The 16,411-nt window shown below is 40.8% G+C and overlaps 1 protein-coding gene across 1 annotated transcript in view; it reads right to left on the bottom strand.

Annotated features, from left to right (window-relative positions):
- Positions 1-16,116, bottom strand: part of Mdh1 (malate dehydrogenase 1) — a 45,691-nt gene extending 29,575 nt beyond the window's left edge. The window contains exons 1-2 of the mRNA XM_071663899.1: positions 15,978-16,116; positions 9,189-9,384 (exon numbers count right to left, since the gene is read on the bottom strand). Of these exons, the coding sequence (XP_071520000.1) occupies positions 9,189-9,384; positions 15,978-15,980 (199 nt within the window). The 5' untranslated portion in view covers positions 15,981-16,116. The remainder of the gene's footprint in view (positions 1-9,188; positions 9,385-15,977) is intronic.
- Between the last annotated feature and the right edge of the window lie 295 nt (positions 16,117-16,411).

Below are 16,411 nucleotides of genomic sequence, written 5' to 3'. Positions count from 1 at the left end.
TAACCTTACCAACCAGTCAACAATACAGTCACCCCCTTTTTTAATAAATTCCACTGCAATACCATCCAAACCTGCTGCCTTGCCGGCTTTCATCTTCCGCAAAGCTTTCACTACCTCTTCTCTGTTTACCAAATAATTTTCCCTAACCCTCTCACTTTGCACACCACCTCGACCAAAACACCCTATATCTGCCACTCTATCATCAAACACATTCAACAAACCTTCAAAATACTCACTCCATCTCCTTCTCACATCACCACTACTTGTTATCACCTCCCCATTTGCGCCCTTCACTGAAGTTCCCATTTGCTCCCTTGTCTTACGCACTTTATTTACCTCCTTCCAGAACATCTTTTTATTCTCTCTAAAATTTAATGATACTCTCTCACCCCAACTCTCATTTGCCCTTTTTTCACCTCTTGCACCTTTCTCTTGACCTCCTGTCTCTTTCTTTTATACATCTCCCACTCAATTGCATTTTTTCCCTGCAAAAATCGTCCAAATGCCTCTCTCTTCTCTTTCACTAATACTCTTACTTCTTCATCCCACCACTCACTACCCTTTCTAATCAACCCACCTCCCACTCTTCTCATGCCACAAGCATCTTTTGCACAATCCATCACTGATTCCCTAAATACATCCCATTCCTCCCCCACTCCCCTTACTTCCATTGTTCTCACCTTTTTCCATTCTGTACTCAGTCTCTCCTGGTACTTCCTCACACAGGTCTCCTTCCCAAGCTCACTTACTCTCACCACCCTCTTCACCCCAACATTCACTCTTCTTTTCTGAAAACCCATACAAATCTTCACCTTAGCCTCCACAAGATAATGATCAGACATCCCTCCAGTTGCACCTCTCAGCACATTAACATCCAAAAGTCTCTCTTTCACACGCCTGTCAATTAACACGTAATCCAATAACGCTCTCTGGCCATCTCTCCTACTTACATAAGTATACTTATGTATATCTCGCTTTTTAAACCAGGTATTCCCAATCATCAGTCCTTTTTCAGCACATAAATCTACAAGCTCTTCATTTCCATTTACAACACTGAACACCCCATGTATACCAATTATTCCCTCAACTGCCACATTACTCACCTTTGCATTCAAATCACCCATCACTATAACCCGGTCTCGTGCATCAAAACCACCAACACACTCATTCAGCTGCTCCCAAATCACTTGCCTTGCTTTGAAGAATGTATGTGAGAAATACTTAGAAAAGCAAATGGATTTGTATGTAGCATTTATGGATCTGGAGAAGGCATATGATAGAGTTGATAGAGATGCTCTGTGGAAGGTATTAAGAATATATGGTGTGGGAGGAAAGTTGTTAGAAGCAGTGAAAAGTTTTTATCGAGGATGTAAGGCATGTGTACGTGTAGGAAGAGAGGAAAGTGATTGGTTCTCAGTGAATGTAGGTTTGCGGCAGGGGTGTGTGATGTCTCCATGGTTGTTTAATTTGTTTATGGATGGGGTTGTTATGGAGGTAAATGCAAGAGTTTTGGAAAGAGGGGCAAGTATGAAGTCTGTTGGGGATGAGAGAGCTTGGGAAGTGAGTCAGTTGTTGTTCGCTGATGATACAGCGCTGGTGGCTGATTCATGTGAGAAACTGCAGAAGCTGGTGACTGAGTTTGGTAAAGTGTGTGGAAGAAGAAAGTTAAGAGTAAATGTGAATAAGAGCAAGGTTATTAGGTACAGTAGGGTTGAGGGTCAAGTCAATTGGGAGGTGAGTTTGAATGGAGAAAAACTGGAGGAAGTGAAGTGTTTTAGATATCTGGGAGTGGATCTGGCAGCGGATGGAACCATGGAAGCGGAAGTGGATCATAGGGTGGGGGAGGGGGCGAAAATTCTGGGGGCCTTGAAGAATGTGTGGAAGTCGAGAACATTATCTCGGAAAGCAAAAATGGGTATGTTTGAAGGAATAGTGGTTCCAACAATGTTGTATGGTTGCGAGGCGTGGGCTATGGATAGAGTTGTGCGCAGGAGGATGGATGTGCTGGAAATGAGATGTTTGAGGACAATGTGTGGTGTGAGGTGGTTTGATCGAGTGAGTAACGTAAGGGTAAGAGAGATGTGTGGAAATAAAAAGAGCGTGGTTGAGAGAGCAGAAGAGGGTGTTTTGAAGTGGTTTGGGCACATGGAGAGAATGAGTGAGGAAAGATTGACCAAGAGGATATATGTGTCGGAGGTGGAGGGAACGAGGAGAAGAGGGAGACCAAATTGGAGGTGGAAAGATGGAGTGAAAAAGATTTTGTGTGATCGGGGCCTGAACATGCAGGAGGGTGAAAGGAGGGCAAGGAATAGAGTGAATTGGAGCGATGTGGTATACCGGGGTTGACGTGCTGTCAGTGGATTGAATCAAGGCATGTGAAGCGTCTGGGGTAAACCATGGAAAGCTGTGTAGGTATGTATATTTGCGTGTGTGGACGTATGTATATACATGTGTATGGGGGGGGGTTGGGCCATTTCTTTCGTCTGTTTCCTTGCGCTACCTCGCAAACGCGGGAGACAGCGACAAAGTATAATAAAAAAATAAAAATAAAAAAGTTTGTTGAGTATTCCTGGTAAATTATATGGGAGGGTATTGATTGAGAGGGTGAAGGCATGTACAGAGCATCAGATTGGGGAAGAGCAGTGTGGTTTCAGAAGTGGTAGAGGATGTGTGAATCAGGTGTTTGCTTTGAAGAATTATTTTATTTTTTATTATACTTTGTCGCTGTCTCCCGCGTTTGCGAGGTAGCGCAAGGAAACAGACGAAAGAAATGGCCCAACCCCCCCCATACACATGTATATACATACGTCCACACACGCAAATATACATACCTACACAGCTTTCCATGGTTTACCCCAGTCGCTTCACATGCCTTGATTCAATCCACTGACAGCACGTCAACCCCGGTATACCACATCGCTCCAATTCACTCTATTCCTTGCCCTCCTTTCACCCTCCTGCATGTTCAGGCCCCGATCACACAAAATCTTTTTCACTCCATCTTTCCACCTCCAATTTGGTCTCCCTCTTCTCCTCGTTCCCTCCACCTCCGACACATATATCCTCTTGGTCAATCTTTCCTCACTCATCCTCTCCATGTGCCCAAACCACTTCAAAACACCCTCTTCTGCTCTCTCAACCACGCTCTTTTTATTTCCACACATCTCTCTTACCCTTACGTTACTCACTCGATCAAACCACCTCACACCATACATTGTCCTCAAACATCTCATTTCCAGCACATCCATCCTCCTGCGCACAACTCTATCCATAGCCCACGCCTCGCAACCATACAACATTGTTGGAACCACTATTCCTTCAAACATACCCATTTTTGCTTTCCGAGATAATGTTCTCGACTTCCACACATTCTTCAAGGCCCCCAGAATTTTCGCCCCCTCCCCCACCCTATGATCCACTTCCGCTTCCATGGTTCCATCCGCTACCAGATCCACTCCCAGATATCTAAAACACTTCACTTCCTCCAGTTTTTCTCCATTCAAACTCACCTCCCAATTGACTTGACCCTCAACCCTACTGTACCTAATAACCTTGCTCTTATTCACATTTACTCTTAACTTTCTTCTTCCACACACTTTACCAAACTCAGTCACCAGCTTCTGCAGTTTCTCACATGAATCAGCCACCAGCGCTGTATCATCAGCAAACAACAACTGACTCACTTCCCAAGCTCTCTCATCCACAACAGACTTCATACTTGCCCCTCTTTCCAAAACTCTTGCATTTACCTCCCTAACAACCCCATCCATAAACAAATTAAACAACCATGGAGACATCACACACCCCTGCCGCAAACCTACATTCACTGCGAACCAATCACTTTCCTCTTTTCCTACACGTACACATGCCTTACATCCTCGATAAAAACTTTTCACTGCTTCTAACAACTTGCCTCCCACACCATATATTCTTAATACCTTCCACAGAGCATCTCTATCAACTCTATCATATGCCTTCTCCAGATCCATAAATGCTACATACAAATCCATTTGCTTTTCTAAGTATTTCTCACATACATTCTTCAAAGCAAACACCTGATCCACACATCCTCTACCACTTCTGAAACCACACTGCTCTTCCCCGATCTGATGCTCTGTACATGCCTTCACCCTCTCAATCAATACCCTCCCATATAATTAACCAGGAATACTCAACAAACTTATACCTCAGTAATTTGAGCACTCACTCTTATCCCCTTTGCCTTTGTACAATGGCACTATGCATGCATTCCGCCAATCCTCAGGCACCTCACCATGAGTCATACATACATTAAATAACCTTACCAACCAGTCAACAATACAGTCACCCCCTTTTTTAATAAATTCCACTGCAATACCATCCAAACCTGCTGCCTTGCCGGCTTTCATCTTCCGCAAAGCTTTCACTACCTCTTCTCTGTTTACCAAATAATTTTCCCTAACCCTCTCACTTTGCACACCACCTCGACCAAAACACCCTATATCTGCCACTCTATCATCAAACACATTCAACAAACCTTCAAAATACTCACTCCATCTCCTTCTCACATCACCACTACTTGTTATCACCTCCCCATTTGCGCCCTTCACTGAAGTTCCCATTTGCTCCCTTGTCTTACGCACTTTATTTACCTCCTTCCAGAACATCTTTTTATTCTCTCTAAAATTTAATGATACTCTCTCACCCCAACTCTCATTTGCCCTTTTTTCACCTCTTGCACCTTTCTCTTGACCTCCTGTCTCTTTCTTTTATACATCTCCCACTCAATTGCATTTTTTCCCTGCAAAAATCGTCCAAATGCCTCTCTCTTCTCTTTCACTAATACTCTTACTTCTTCATCCCACCACTCACTACCCTTTCTAATCAACCCACCTCCCACTCTTCTCATGCCACAAGCATCTTTTGCACAATCCATCACTGATTCCCTAAATACATCCCATTCCTCCCCCACTCCCCTTACTTCCATTGTTCTCACCTTTTTCCATTCTGTACTCAGTCTCTCCTGGTACTTCCTCACACAGGTCTCCTTCCCAAGCTCACTTACTCTCACCACCCTCTTCACCCCAACATTCACTCTTCTTTTCTGAAAACCCATACAAATCTTCACCTTAGCCTCCACAAGATAATGATCAGACATCCCTCCAGTTGCACCTCTCAGCACATTAACATCCAAAAGTCTCTCTTTCACACGCCTGTCAATTAACACGTAATCCAATAACGCTCTCTGGCCATCTCTCCTACTTACATAAGTATACTTATGTATATCTCGCTTTTTAAACCAGGTATTCCCAATCATCAGTCCTTTTTCAGCACATAAATCTACAAGCTCTTCATTTCCATTTACAACACTGAACACCCCATGTATACCAATTATTCCCTCAACTGCCACATTACTCACCTTTGCATTCAAATCACCCATCACTATAACCCGGTCTCGTGCATCAAAACCACCAACACACTCATTCAGCTGCTCCCAAATCACTTGCCTTGCTTTGAAGAATGTATGTGAGAAATACTTAGAAAAGCAAATGGATTTGTATGTAGCATTTATGGATCTGGAGAAGGCATATGATAGAGTTGATAGAGATGCTCTGTGGAAGGTATTAAGAATATATGGTGTGGGAGGCAAGTTGTTAGAAGCAGTGAAAAGTTTTTATCGAGGATGTAAGGCATGTGTACGTGTAGGAAGAGAGGAAAGTGATTGGTTCTCAGTGAATGTAGGTTTGCGGCAGGGGTGTGTGATGTCTCCATGGTTGTTTAATTTGTTTACGGATGGGGTTGTTATGGAGGTAAATGCAAGAGTTTTGGAAAGAGGGGCAAGTATGAAGTCTGTTGGGGATGAGAGAGCTTGGGAAGTGAGTCAGTTGTTGTTCGCTGATGATACAGCGCTGGTGGCTGATTCATGTGAGAAACTGCAGAAGCTGGTGACTGAGTTTGGTAAAGTGTGTGGAAGAAGAAAGTTAAGAGTAAATGTGAATAAGAGCAAGGTTATTAGGTACAGTAGGGTTGAGGGTCAAGTCAATTGGGAGGTGAGTTTGAATGGAGAAAAACTGGAGGAAGTGAAGTGTTTTAGATATCTGGGAGTGGATCTGGCAGCGGATGGAACCATGGAAGCGGAAGTGGATCATAGGGTGGGGGAGGGGGCGAAAATTCTGGGGGCCTTGAAGAATGTGTGGAAGTCGAGAACATTATCTCGGAAAGCAAAAATGGGTATGTTTGAAGGAATAGTGGTTCCAACAATGTTGTATGGTTGCGAGGCGTGGGCTATGGATAGAGTTGTGCGCAGGAGGATGGATGTGCTGGAAATGAAATGTTTGAGGACAATGTGTGGTGTGAGGTGGTTTGATCGAGTGAGTAACGTAAGGGTAAGAGAGATGTGTGGAAATAAAAAGAGCGTGGTTGAGAGAGCAGAAGAGGGTGTTTTGAAGTGGTTTGGGCACATGGAGAGAATGAGTGAGGAAAGATTGACCAAGAGGATATATGTGTCGGAGGTGGAGGGAACGAGGAGAAGAGGGAGACCAAATTGGAGGTGGAAAGATAGAGTGAAAAAGATTTTGTGATCGGGGCCTGAACATGCAGGAGGGTGAAAGGAGGGCAAGGAATAGAGTGAATTGGAGCGATGTGGTATACCGGGGTTGACGTGCTGTCAGTGGATTGAATCAAGGCATGTGAAGCGTCTGGGGTAAACCATGGAAAGCTGTGTAGGTGTGTATATTTGCGTGTGTGGACGTATGTATATACATGTGTATGGGGGGGGGGGTTGGGCCATTTCTTTCGTCTGTTTCCTTGCGCTACCTCGCAAACGTGGGAGACAGCGACAAAGTATAATAAAAAAAAAAATAAAATATATATATATATATATTCCTACGAGTCCATGGGGAAAATGAAACATGATAAGTTCCCAAGTGCACTTTCATGTAATAATCACATCATCAGGGGAGACACAAGAGGGAAATATAACAGTCAGCTGATATACAGCAAAGAGATGTACCTAGGGTGCAATTTGGTAAACATGCAATTGTCCAAGACAGGCAACGAGCATATCATAAACTTATCTTACAAATTTTATCAACAATAAAGTTATCTAATTTGTAGAGACCATCACTAATATTAAGATTCTAATTCTTTGTGTATTTAATAATAGAATATTCAATGATATTTCTCGTGGTAAGAGAGTTAGAGTTAATAACCAAGATGGCATTACTCCAGTCAATACAATGACCATAGTTTTTAACGTGATTAAACAAGGTATTTGATTCTTGTCCCGTTCTTATACTATATCTATGTCGCTTAAGTCTAACAGAAAGATCCTTACCAGTCTGCAAAACATAAAACTTATCACAGTTTCTACATGGCACTTAATAGATGCACCCAGGAGAATTTTCTGGTGAATTCCTGATTAAGATATTCTCTATAGTATTATTGTTGCTAAAGGCAACATTTACATTAAAGGATTTAAGCAACATGGGAAATAAAGTAAAATTACTATAAAAAGGGAGAACTAAAAGATTCTTGGTGTCAATGGGAGGTTTAGGCTCAACTCTATAAAATGATTTCTATGCTAACTTAAGGGATTCATCAATGAAAGATCTAGGGTACTAGGGAGGGGCAAGTTAATTGGGAGGTAAGTTTGAATGGAGAAAAACTAGAGGAAGTGAAGTGTTTTACATATCTAGGAATGGACTTAGCAGCGGATGGAACCATGGAAGCGGAAGCGACTCAGGGTGGGGGAGGGGTGAAGGTTCTGGGAGCGTTGAAGAATGTGTGGAAGGCAAGAACGTTATCTCGGAGAGCAAAAATGGGTATGTTTGAAGGAACAATGGTTCCAACAATGTTATATGGTTGTGAGTCATGGGCTATAGATAGGATTGTGAGCCATGGGCTATAGATAGGGTTGTGCAGAGGGGGGGTGGACGTGTTGAAAATGAAATGTTTGAGGACAATATGTGGTGTAAGGTGGTGTGATAAAGTATGTAAGGGCAAGAGAGATGTGTGGTAATAAAAAGAGTCTGGATGAGAGGTGCAGAAGAGGGTGTGTTGAAATGGTTTGAACACATGGAGAGAATGAGTGAGGAAAGATTGACAAAGAGGATATATGTGTCATAGGTGGAGGGAACAAGAAGCAGGAGACCAAACTGGAGGTGGAAGGATGAAGTGAAAGAGATTTTGAGCGATTGAGGCCTGAACATACAGGAGGGTGAAAAGAGTGCAAGGAATAGAGCGAATTGGAATGATGTGGTATACTGGGGTTGATAAGCTGCCAATGGATTGAACTAGGGCATATGAAGCATCTGGGGTAAACCATGGAAAGGTCTGTGGGGCCTGGATGTGGAAAGGGAGCTGTGGTTTCGGTGCATTACACATGACAGCTAGAGACTGAGTGTGAATGAATGTGGCCCCTTGTCTTTTCCTGGCACTACCTTGCTGGGAGGGTTTTTTGCTATTTCCTGTGTGGCAGGGTGGCAACAGGAATGGATGAAGGCAGCAAGTACGAATATGTACATGTGTATATATGTATATGTCTGTGTATGTAAACGTATGTAAACGGTGAAATGTACATGAGCATGTATGGGCGCTTATGTAGATATGTGTATATGAGTGGTTGGGCCATTCTTTGTCTGTTTCCTTGTACTACCTCGCTGACACGGGAAACAGCGATCAAGTGTAATATATACATGCACCCTAGTCTGAGCCAGGTACCCACTTTATCGACCAATCCCTAAGGGTGCATGAACAGCTGAGCTAACTGTGGACAGAATGCCACAATCAGGATTTGAACCTATGTGCTCGATCCTGAGTGGCCTGTGACTGTGTCACAGTCAGGAACACTAATCACTACACCATGGAGGTTCATATTTCTAATGTCAGTGTATTAATAATTCATAAAGTTACTTCGATAACTTTTCATTTTACTTCGATAACTTTTCATTTAGGGACATTCTTTTTTACTAACATTTCTTGTCAGTTAACAAGCATTGTGATACTGCATATATCAAGTACCTGGTGAGCAAAACAGCATAGAAAAGTATACTACAATAATGATGAGAATGTTCAAAACAAATTTAATCAATGCAGAGCAAGTCAGATTTTTTGCATGAATTTTTTGAAGTCACATCCAGGAAAAAAAAAAAAATGAAAATGTTATGGTTTTATTCTGGATGTTTTATGATATACCCAAACAAACTTACCTCTTACAAGTGGGAGAGCACAATCACTGATCTCCATACACACACCATTCAGTACATTCATCATTGGGGTGATGTCAAGCAAATGAAGGATCACTGGAGTGTCTGGGCCAAACACCACCCCCGATCCAACCATATATACCAGAGAGTAGCCAATCTGGCCAGCAGCTCCAGTAACACAGACACGCACAGGTTCAGCCTGTGGATAAATCATAAATTAATCAAGAGGTTAAATTACATTTAAATGGTATCTACCATAGCTTTTCCTTTCACCTGTTGCATTATAAGCCCTCTTTCCGCAACATTTCCACGCATGAGAAATTATGAATATTTTCCAAATTCTTGATCAACATTGGTATTTAGGGTATATGAATAGGAACAAAAAATAATTGTAAAACTATCAAGTTAACTTTAATACATCAAAAACATAAGAGGGTTTAGTCTGAACATAATGACTTTCTCATAAAAGAATTCTGCGACCCTTTTGCCACAAAGATATCTAGACTTACTTTCATCCAGACCTTTCTAATGATGATGTCTATTCAATCTTAAACAGTAACAGACTTTATGAAAAATAGATAATAAATAGTAACCCTAACAGAAATGAAAAGCCACGATCCGATGACATTTTGGATATCTTCTGATCATGATTTCTATCTTGTGGGTTTTACTATACCATGCAATATTTTGCGAAATGTCCTTTCCTCCTTTATCAAATTTTCATTATGGTGCTACTAAGAGGGTATCAATACTCCACTCATGATTCCACTTGAAAGGTGGTGTTTGAGCTTATTCCAACATCAATACACCTGTTACACACCTTAAGGGCCCTGAGCCCCCAAACTTTGTTATTATGTGGCTCAAGGTCTGTCTCCAAACTACCACACTTTTCCTCTGTTCTGCCTATAGCTTTCCTAATTCTACAAATCTTTTATCTTTCTTCAACTGTCTAAACTTCAGCCATGAATCTGTGGCATCCTCTCACCTGCAAGCCAAGATCCTCTATTTCAGGAATTTCAGCAATCACCATCGGGTATGGTGGAATTCTTCCCATACAGATGGTGAAGGAATCGAAGCCCTCACATTCTCCATTCTCAATGATTTGCAGCATATTATCTCCCATCCTACCAATATTCCTATCTCCTGTGACCACTCCCCTAATATTCTGGATCTTTTTCACCTCTAATCCATCCCACTGTAACGACACAATCTCGCCCTAATTGTTTCATCTGATCGCACTCTCATAAATATATCGGTTTTAATGGCACCTCCTCCTCCAGCAGCCCCTTCTACAAAAGAATACTGGCGCCTCAACAAAGCTAACTGGAATAACTTACTAAAAGTCTTTTCCGACTTTCCTTGGGTAAATAACTGTCTCTTACCCGTAATGCTTCCGTCTCCACCAAATGCATAGCAGACATTATTCTTGCTGGAATGGAAGCATTTATCCCCTCTTCCTCAAAGACGACTTCTAATCCATGGTTCAACCATTCCTAATCTGAGGCCATTCAGGTAAGGGATCAGGCATATCAGGCTTGGAAATACTCTCCTTCCTCTGACTCCCATTCAGCTCGTCAATGCCCATAATCATTGCAAGTACATTATCCGTGAGGCAAAGAGTTCCTTTATTCAAGGGAAGTACAATAACCTCTCTTCGTCATCCACTGATAGGTCTTCAGCTAAGGGCATATCTAACAACTTGTCACTCTACCCTTCCTTCACTTTTCCATTCTGATGGTACAACAACTGTCTTAAGTACACAAAGCAACTCTCTATGGTACCAATTTCTCCTCTAACTCTGCCTTGGATGCCTAACATTTCATGGCCCCATGATGCTCCTCTTATTTATCCTATGTCCCTTCCCATAATCTCTTTTCAAACTGTCCAAAAAGAGCTTCTGTTTCTGGACACAACCAAGGCTTATGGTCCTGATGGCATCCATCCCCATATACTGAAAGAATGTGCCTCTAAACTTGCAACTAAGCCTGCTCATCTGTTCAGTTTCCATTCAAAAACCAAAACTTTTCTTTCTTCAAAAAAGCATGCATTGATACATCCCATCCTTAAAAGGGTGATGTTTCTGACTCCACTAACTACTGTCCTATTGCTTTGATATCTACTATTTCCAAAGTCTTTGAATCCCTCCTGAACTCCCATATCCTCAGACACCTCCAAAATCCAAGTCTTCTCTCTAATCACCAGTATGGCTTCCATAAAGTCACTGAGACCCACCGGAAATATTCTTTCCTATTATACTAATGTTTAGTTATCAACCCTGAAAGATTCTGGGGGTTTTATGGAGCTGCCCTTGACATATCCAAAGCTTCTGATAGGGTGTGGCATCGGGGTCTCGTCTCTAGGCTACCCTCTTCTGGCTTTCCTTCCTCACTTTCCTCCTCACATCTACCTTCCTCTTGGGCTGATCTATCCCTGTGGTTGTTGATGGATCTGCCTTCCCACCTTTCTCCACCAACCTTAAGGCTTTGTCTGGTCCACAGCACTTTTTCTCCTTTTTATCAATGATTTCCTCTCTTCCATAAATAACAAAAAGCACTCATGCACTGGCGACTTAGCACCACATTCATCCAAATCCATCAATTCTGCTCCTCTCACTTTATATGCATCTCATCTTGACACAACCCCCCTTAATAAACTCAAACTTGGGACAGAATATCTCAGTGGGTACACTAATCTAGTCAAGTTTAATGCCAGACCCAGTTTCTTTCCCTCTCTCTAACGAAAACTTCTCAAAACCCTTCTCCATCCTTTGACAGTTCTGTAATTCCACCTCCTGACTCAATAAACATACTTGTATCACTATAACATCTGCTCTTTCTTGGAAATCTCACATTACATATATAGCTAAGTATGCCTCTAAGAAACTGGAAACACTCTTTACATGCAGAAATTTCTTTTCTTCTGAACAGTTGCTCTATTTATACAAAGCATTGATTTATCCTTGTATAGAGTACTGCTCTTGCATCTGGGATGGTTTCAGCTCTACATCCTAACTTGATAGAGTCAAAAGTGATCAGACTCACAAACTGTCCCAGGCTGACTTCAAAACTTGACCTTCTCGCCCTTCATCACAAAGTTGGCTCACTTTCCCCCTTGTATAGGTATCACTTCTTTGGTTTTTGCTCCTGAGAGCTGGCTGCCTGTGTGCCCCCCACCACACGTGATACTTGGTAAGCTGCTGCATAACATGACTGTGTGGCCACTGGCAACACAAGGGTGGGTCGTTCTGATATATGTTTGTTTCCCTACACCTTGAAACTTTGGAAATTTGTATCTTCTGACGTCTTTCTCAATAACTATGACCTGGCACATTTTAAAGGAGAGGTTTTTCACCTCATCTAAAATTCATAAATACTATCCCTTGTATCCTCTTTTTCCCTTTTATAACCCTCTCTCTGAGCAAGGTTATAAGCTTTAGCATATTGGCCTTGAAGGCTGTTTTGAGGCCACCATTTTTCCCTGGGCACTGCACTGCATGGAATGACAGTCTGAGTGTTAGCAGCAGAATACCGACAGAAATGAGTTGGATTAACTGTTATGGCTTTGGCAGTTGGTGTGATGGTGAAATCATGTACGTCTCATACTTTTCTACTAAACTAAAATTTACAATCAGTCTCAGCTGTCAGAAGAGGTTTTCAATGGTTCTGATGATTTCTAAACATATTTCACCTCCCTTATGTTAATTAGCCCCTACTTTTTCCCATATCTTCATACCCATCACCAGTGTAACTTATCACTGATAAAACGTTGATCTCCAAACTGCACAGCACCAGTCACTAATTCTTACCTAAAGGAAGAGGTTTAATAACATCAACCTTATTCAAGTTTTCTATGTGGTATCCGCAATTCATAAGGACATAGCAATAAAGATCGCCTTTAACCTCAACAACAACTGGAAATCAACAAAATATCAGTGTTACATGAATAAAAAATCACTGAGTTTAAGGGTAAAGAGACAGACTAAACAGTGTTATTTATGTTATTTGCTGAAAACAAACAATACCTGCAGGTGGTTACTTCTGGATTTCTACCATCCTAGATCAAGTACTAAGAGGTGCTATGAAAATCAGGGAAAATGTGGGATTTAAGCAACTGATGGCAAAAGAAGACTAGAAATCAAAAGAACCTCATCTAGCTTCCCTTAGCACATGGCATTTACCTTATATTCACTGCTATTTGAAAAAGAAGGCTATGATTAGTGTTCTACTCAGTTGGTATCTCTAAACAACATATGAAAGCAAAGTACACCCAAATAAAAGAAAATTGCAAAAGGGTTACTGAATACATCTACTGTACTACATTAGACCTCTCAACTTATGAAATTTACAAGAACATTTCCTTACTTTTCAATGCCTTTTTATGATTCTGCTTTGCAATCTCCATTCTAATGATGCAACACCATGCTCTAGCTCATTATGATTAACCAGGGGTTACAACATTAAATTCAACACCACACTCAATGTAAGTAGTTTAACAAAACCAAACAGTTGCCTTTCAAACAAGAGACATCTGGCAAAATAATATAGTGGTATAGTGTGTATAAAATTCCTAAAATAAAGGCAACAAAGCAAGATTCTGCCATATTTCAGGTGAAATACTATGTATGTCATAGCAATGCACATTCATTTCTCCAATTCTTCTGTACTCTGCTTGAATCTATCTGTTTCTGTACTGAAGCTGCATTTCACTGCTCAGGAAGAAACCCTGTTCAGCTGCTGGGAAGTTCTGGGTTCCAAATGCATTCAAACGTAAACAATATATAACAAACATTCATGTGGCAAGAAACATCAAAAGGTTGTGTAGTACATCTTACCTGTTTATCTATCTCTCTACATTTTTGACACCTGTTCCCTCCAGGAATTCCCATCAATGAGCTGGCCACAGCAAAAATATGTCTCTCCTTATTCCATGCTTCTTTCACATACCATTCCATGCATTCTTTCACCATTTTTCACCCTTCAATACTCTTCCACTCTATTTCTCCATGCCTCACATGGTTTTCCTCTCACACCAACCCCCTTCATCATACTACCATACACTCTCCTTGTGAACTCCCTGTCTTGCATTCCTTCCACAAGCACAAAACACTTCAAAGTATTATGCTTCACCCACTCTACACCTTCACAATTCATTCCCTGCCATATTGAATCTCAAATACACTCTTTTATAATATTGTACATTAAGCTAGATTTTGGCTGCTTGGTAAGCTTAGATGAAGTTATTACACTCTCTCTCTCTTTTTGTTTCTTTTAAAGAAGTTTCATCTACTCTTATATCACTTAACCACCTATTTTCCCCGATCATTTTTCTGTTAAGAAAAAAGGGGGTAACATTTACTGACCACAGATCTTACTCTATTCTAAAGACAGTAAACTAATATAAAACATTAAAAATCAAGCTTCACACTATAATTCCCTGAACTCTTCCACTCAGCAAGTACCATAATTCAATATATGAAAATCTGTCCAAATAATATCAAATCAATGGTATCAACCAGCAATACTACCACTGCCAAATATCAATCATAATGGTTATCTTACTAACAATATATTGGTACTGATAGGTAAAACAAAGCAATTCAATTTGCCGTGCCACTTTATCATGGGACATTTGAACTATCCTCCTCCGAGATAGAGTGAGGATGGCTGTGGTTGCAAGGCAAAGCCCCCAACACAGGGAATGGGTAAGGCTGACAGGTTTGACTGTTTTAACCTAAAAATTACTCTGCTCTTCAGTGTGGTGATGGGTAACAGCTGTCAGATGGTCCTGCTAGACTGGACCATGTAATGCACAAATGGCATTTGTATGAATGTCAATATTTTGAAAATCCTTTTCTATAGTCAAGTAATCCAATGGTAGGAAAAAAATACATCTCATTTGCCTACCAGTACCACTGTTAGCAAATTAACCACAAGTAATCATTTTTCCTGATCTTCATAACCCTCACTACTATGTGGCACGGACATAGGATTGGAGAGTGACGGTGCACTTATTGTGTGATGGTCATTCTCCCCTCACACACTTCTCATTTCTAGCATTATAGTAAATCAAATCTACGATGAATCTATTTCTAGCACTTAAGTAAATCATATCTAAAAATAATCTACTTACAGCATTACAGTAAATCATATCCAAGATGAATTTTTAAAAAATCGATGAAAAAGTGGGTAAAAGCCATGTACGGTAATAACCATCAGTTGATCTTGATATAAGTTCTGGGATAATTGTCCCAGCATAGCAACGAAAATATAACTGGAAGTCCTAAAAAAAAAAGAATCCACACTACTATGTATTATCAAGTAGGTACATCTTAATACTTAAAGACGCCAATAATGTTGAGATAATAGTTTTTTTTATGGAAAAAAGACAAATGCCACGGCAATATTTTATGATATATTCAACAAAATGCAGGACATAATGATTCCTCACACAGTATAAAAACCGATTGTCGATGAGAATGCCATTTATGATGAAGGAATTTACCCAACAATCTCTAAATACGACTATAGCGATAATTGGCCGAACAAAACTTAACATTTCTTGAACCCGTCCAAAACATATCCATATACACGTCACAGCTTATATATGCAAGAATACTTGTAGGCTGGCAGCAGCAGACGTTAACCCTCCACCGGCTACAACACTCAATATTCCTACTGTCACATTGGAGCATATAATAAATGAACACTTCATCCTGCTAAACTTGATAATCACAAACCCATGATATACATCGTCTACTGCAAATTCATGAAAGAACCCTTGGAAATAACATACCATTGTGAGAGAAGTAATGGGTGACGTCCGTCCAACAAGATCCCAGGACCAGAGTGCCGGGATTCAAGTTCCGAATCTATAAAACTGAACCAATGAACCAGGCTCATCAATATCTCGACCAATATCGCTATATTTTGTGGTCGATTCTATCTACTATGTTTTTCAACATTTATTTCACTTTAGGAATGGTTTACAATGAATGAACTATATTATAATAAAATACGAACTCTTACATATTTGGTACATTTCAAAACATAGTGTTTCAGTAAGTTATTTACAATCCACCACTTATCAATTCATAATGACATCAACCTTAGAAAATAATAGAAGGTATCAAGCAAAAACACGAGTGGGACACAAGATAATAAGAACATATTAACGATAGGCACCGAGGGATTCACTGAATCGTTTGAGATTTAATTCGAACCAGACGG

This window comes from Panulirus ornatus, chromosome 8, assembly GCF_036320965.1.
Source record: "Panulirus ornatus isolate Po-2019 chromosome 8, ASM3632096v1, whole genome shotgun sequence".
NCBI classification, from domain to species: Eukaryota; Metazoa; Arthropoda; class Malacostraca; order Decapoda; family Palinuridae; genus Panulirus; species Panulirus ornatus.
Note: the sequence above shows the minus strand (reverse complement) of the source record. Positions and strands in the feature narration are given on the sequence as shown.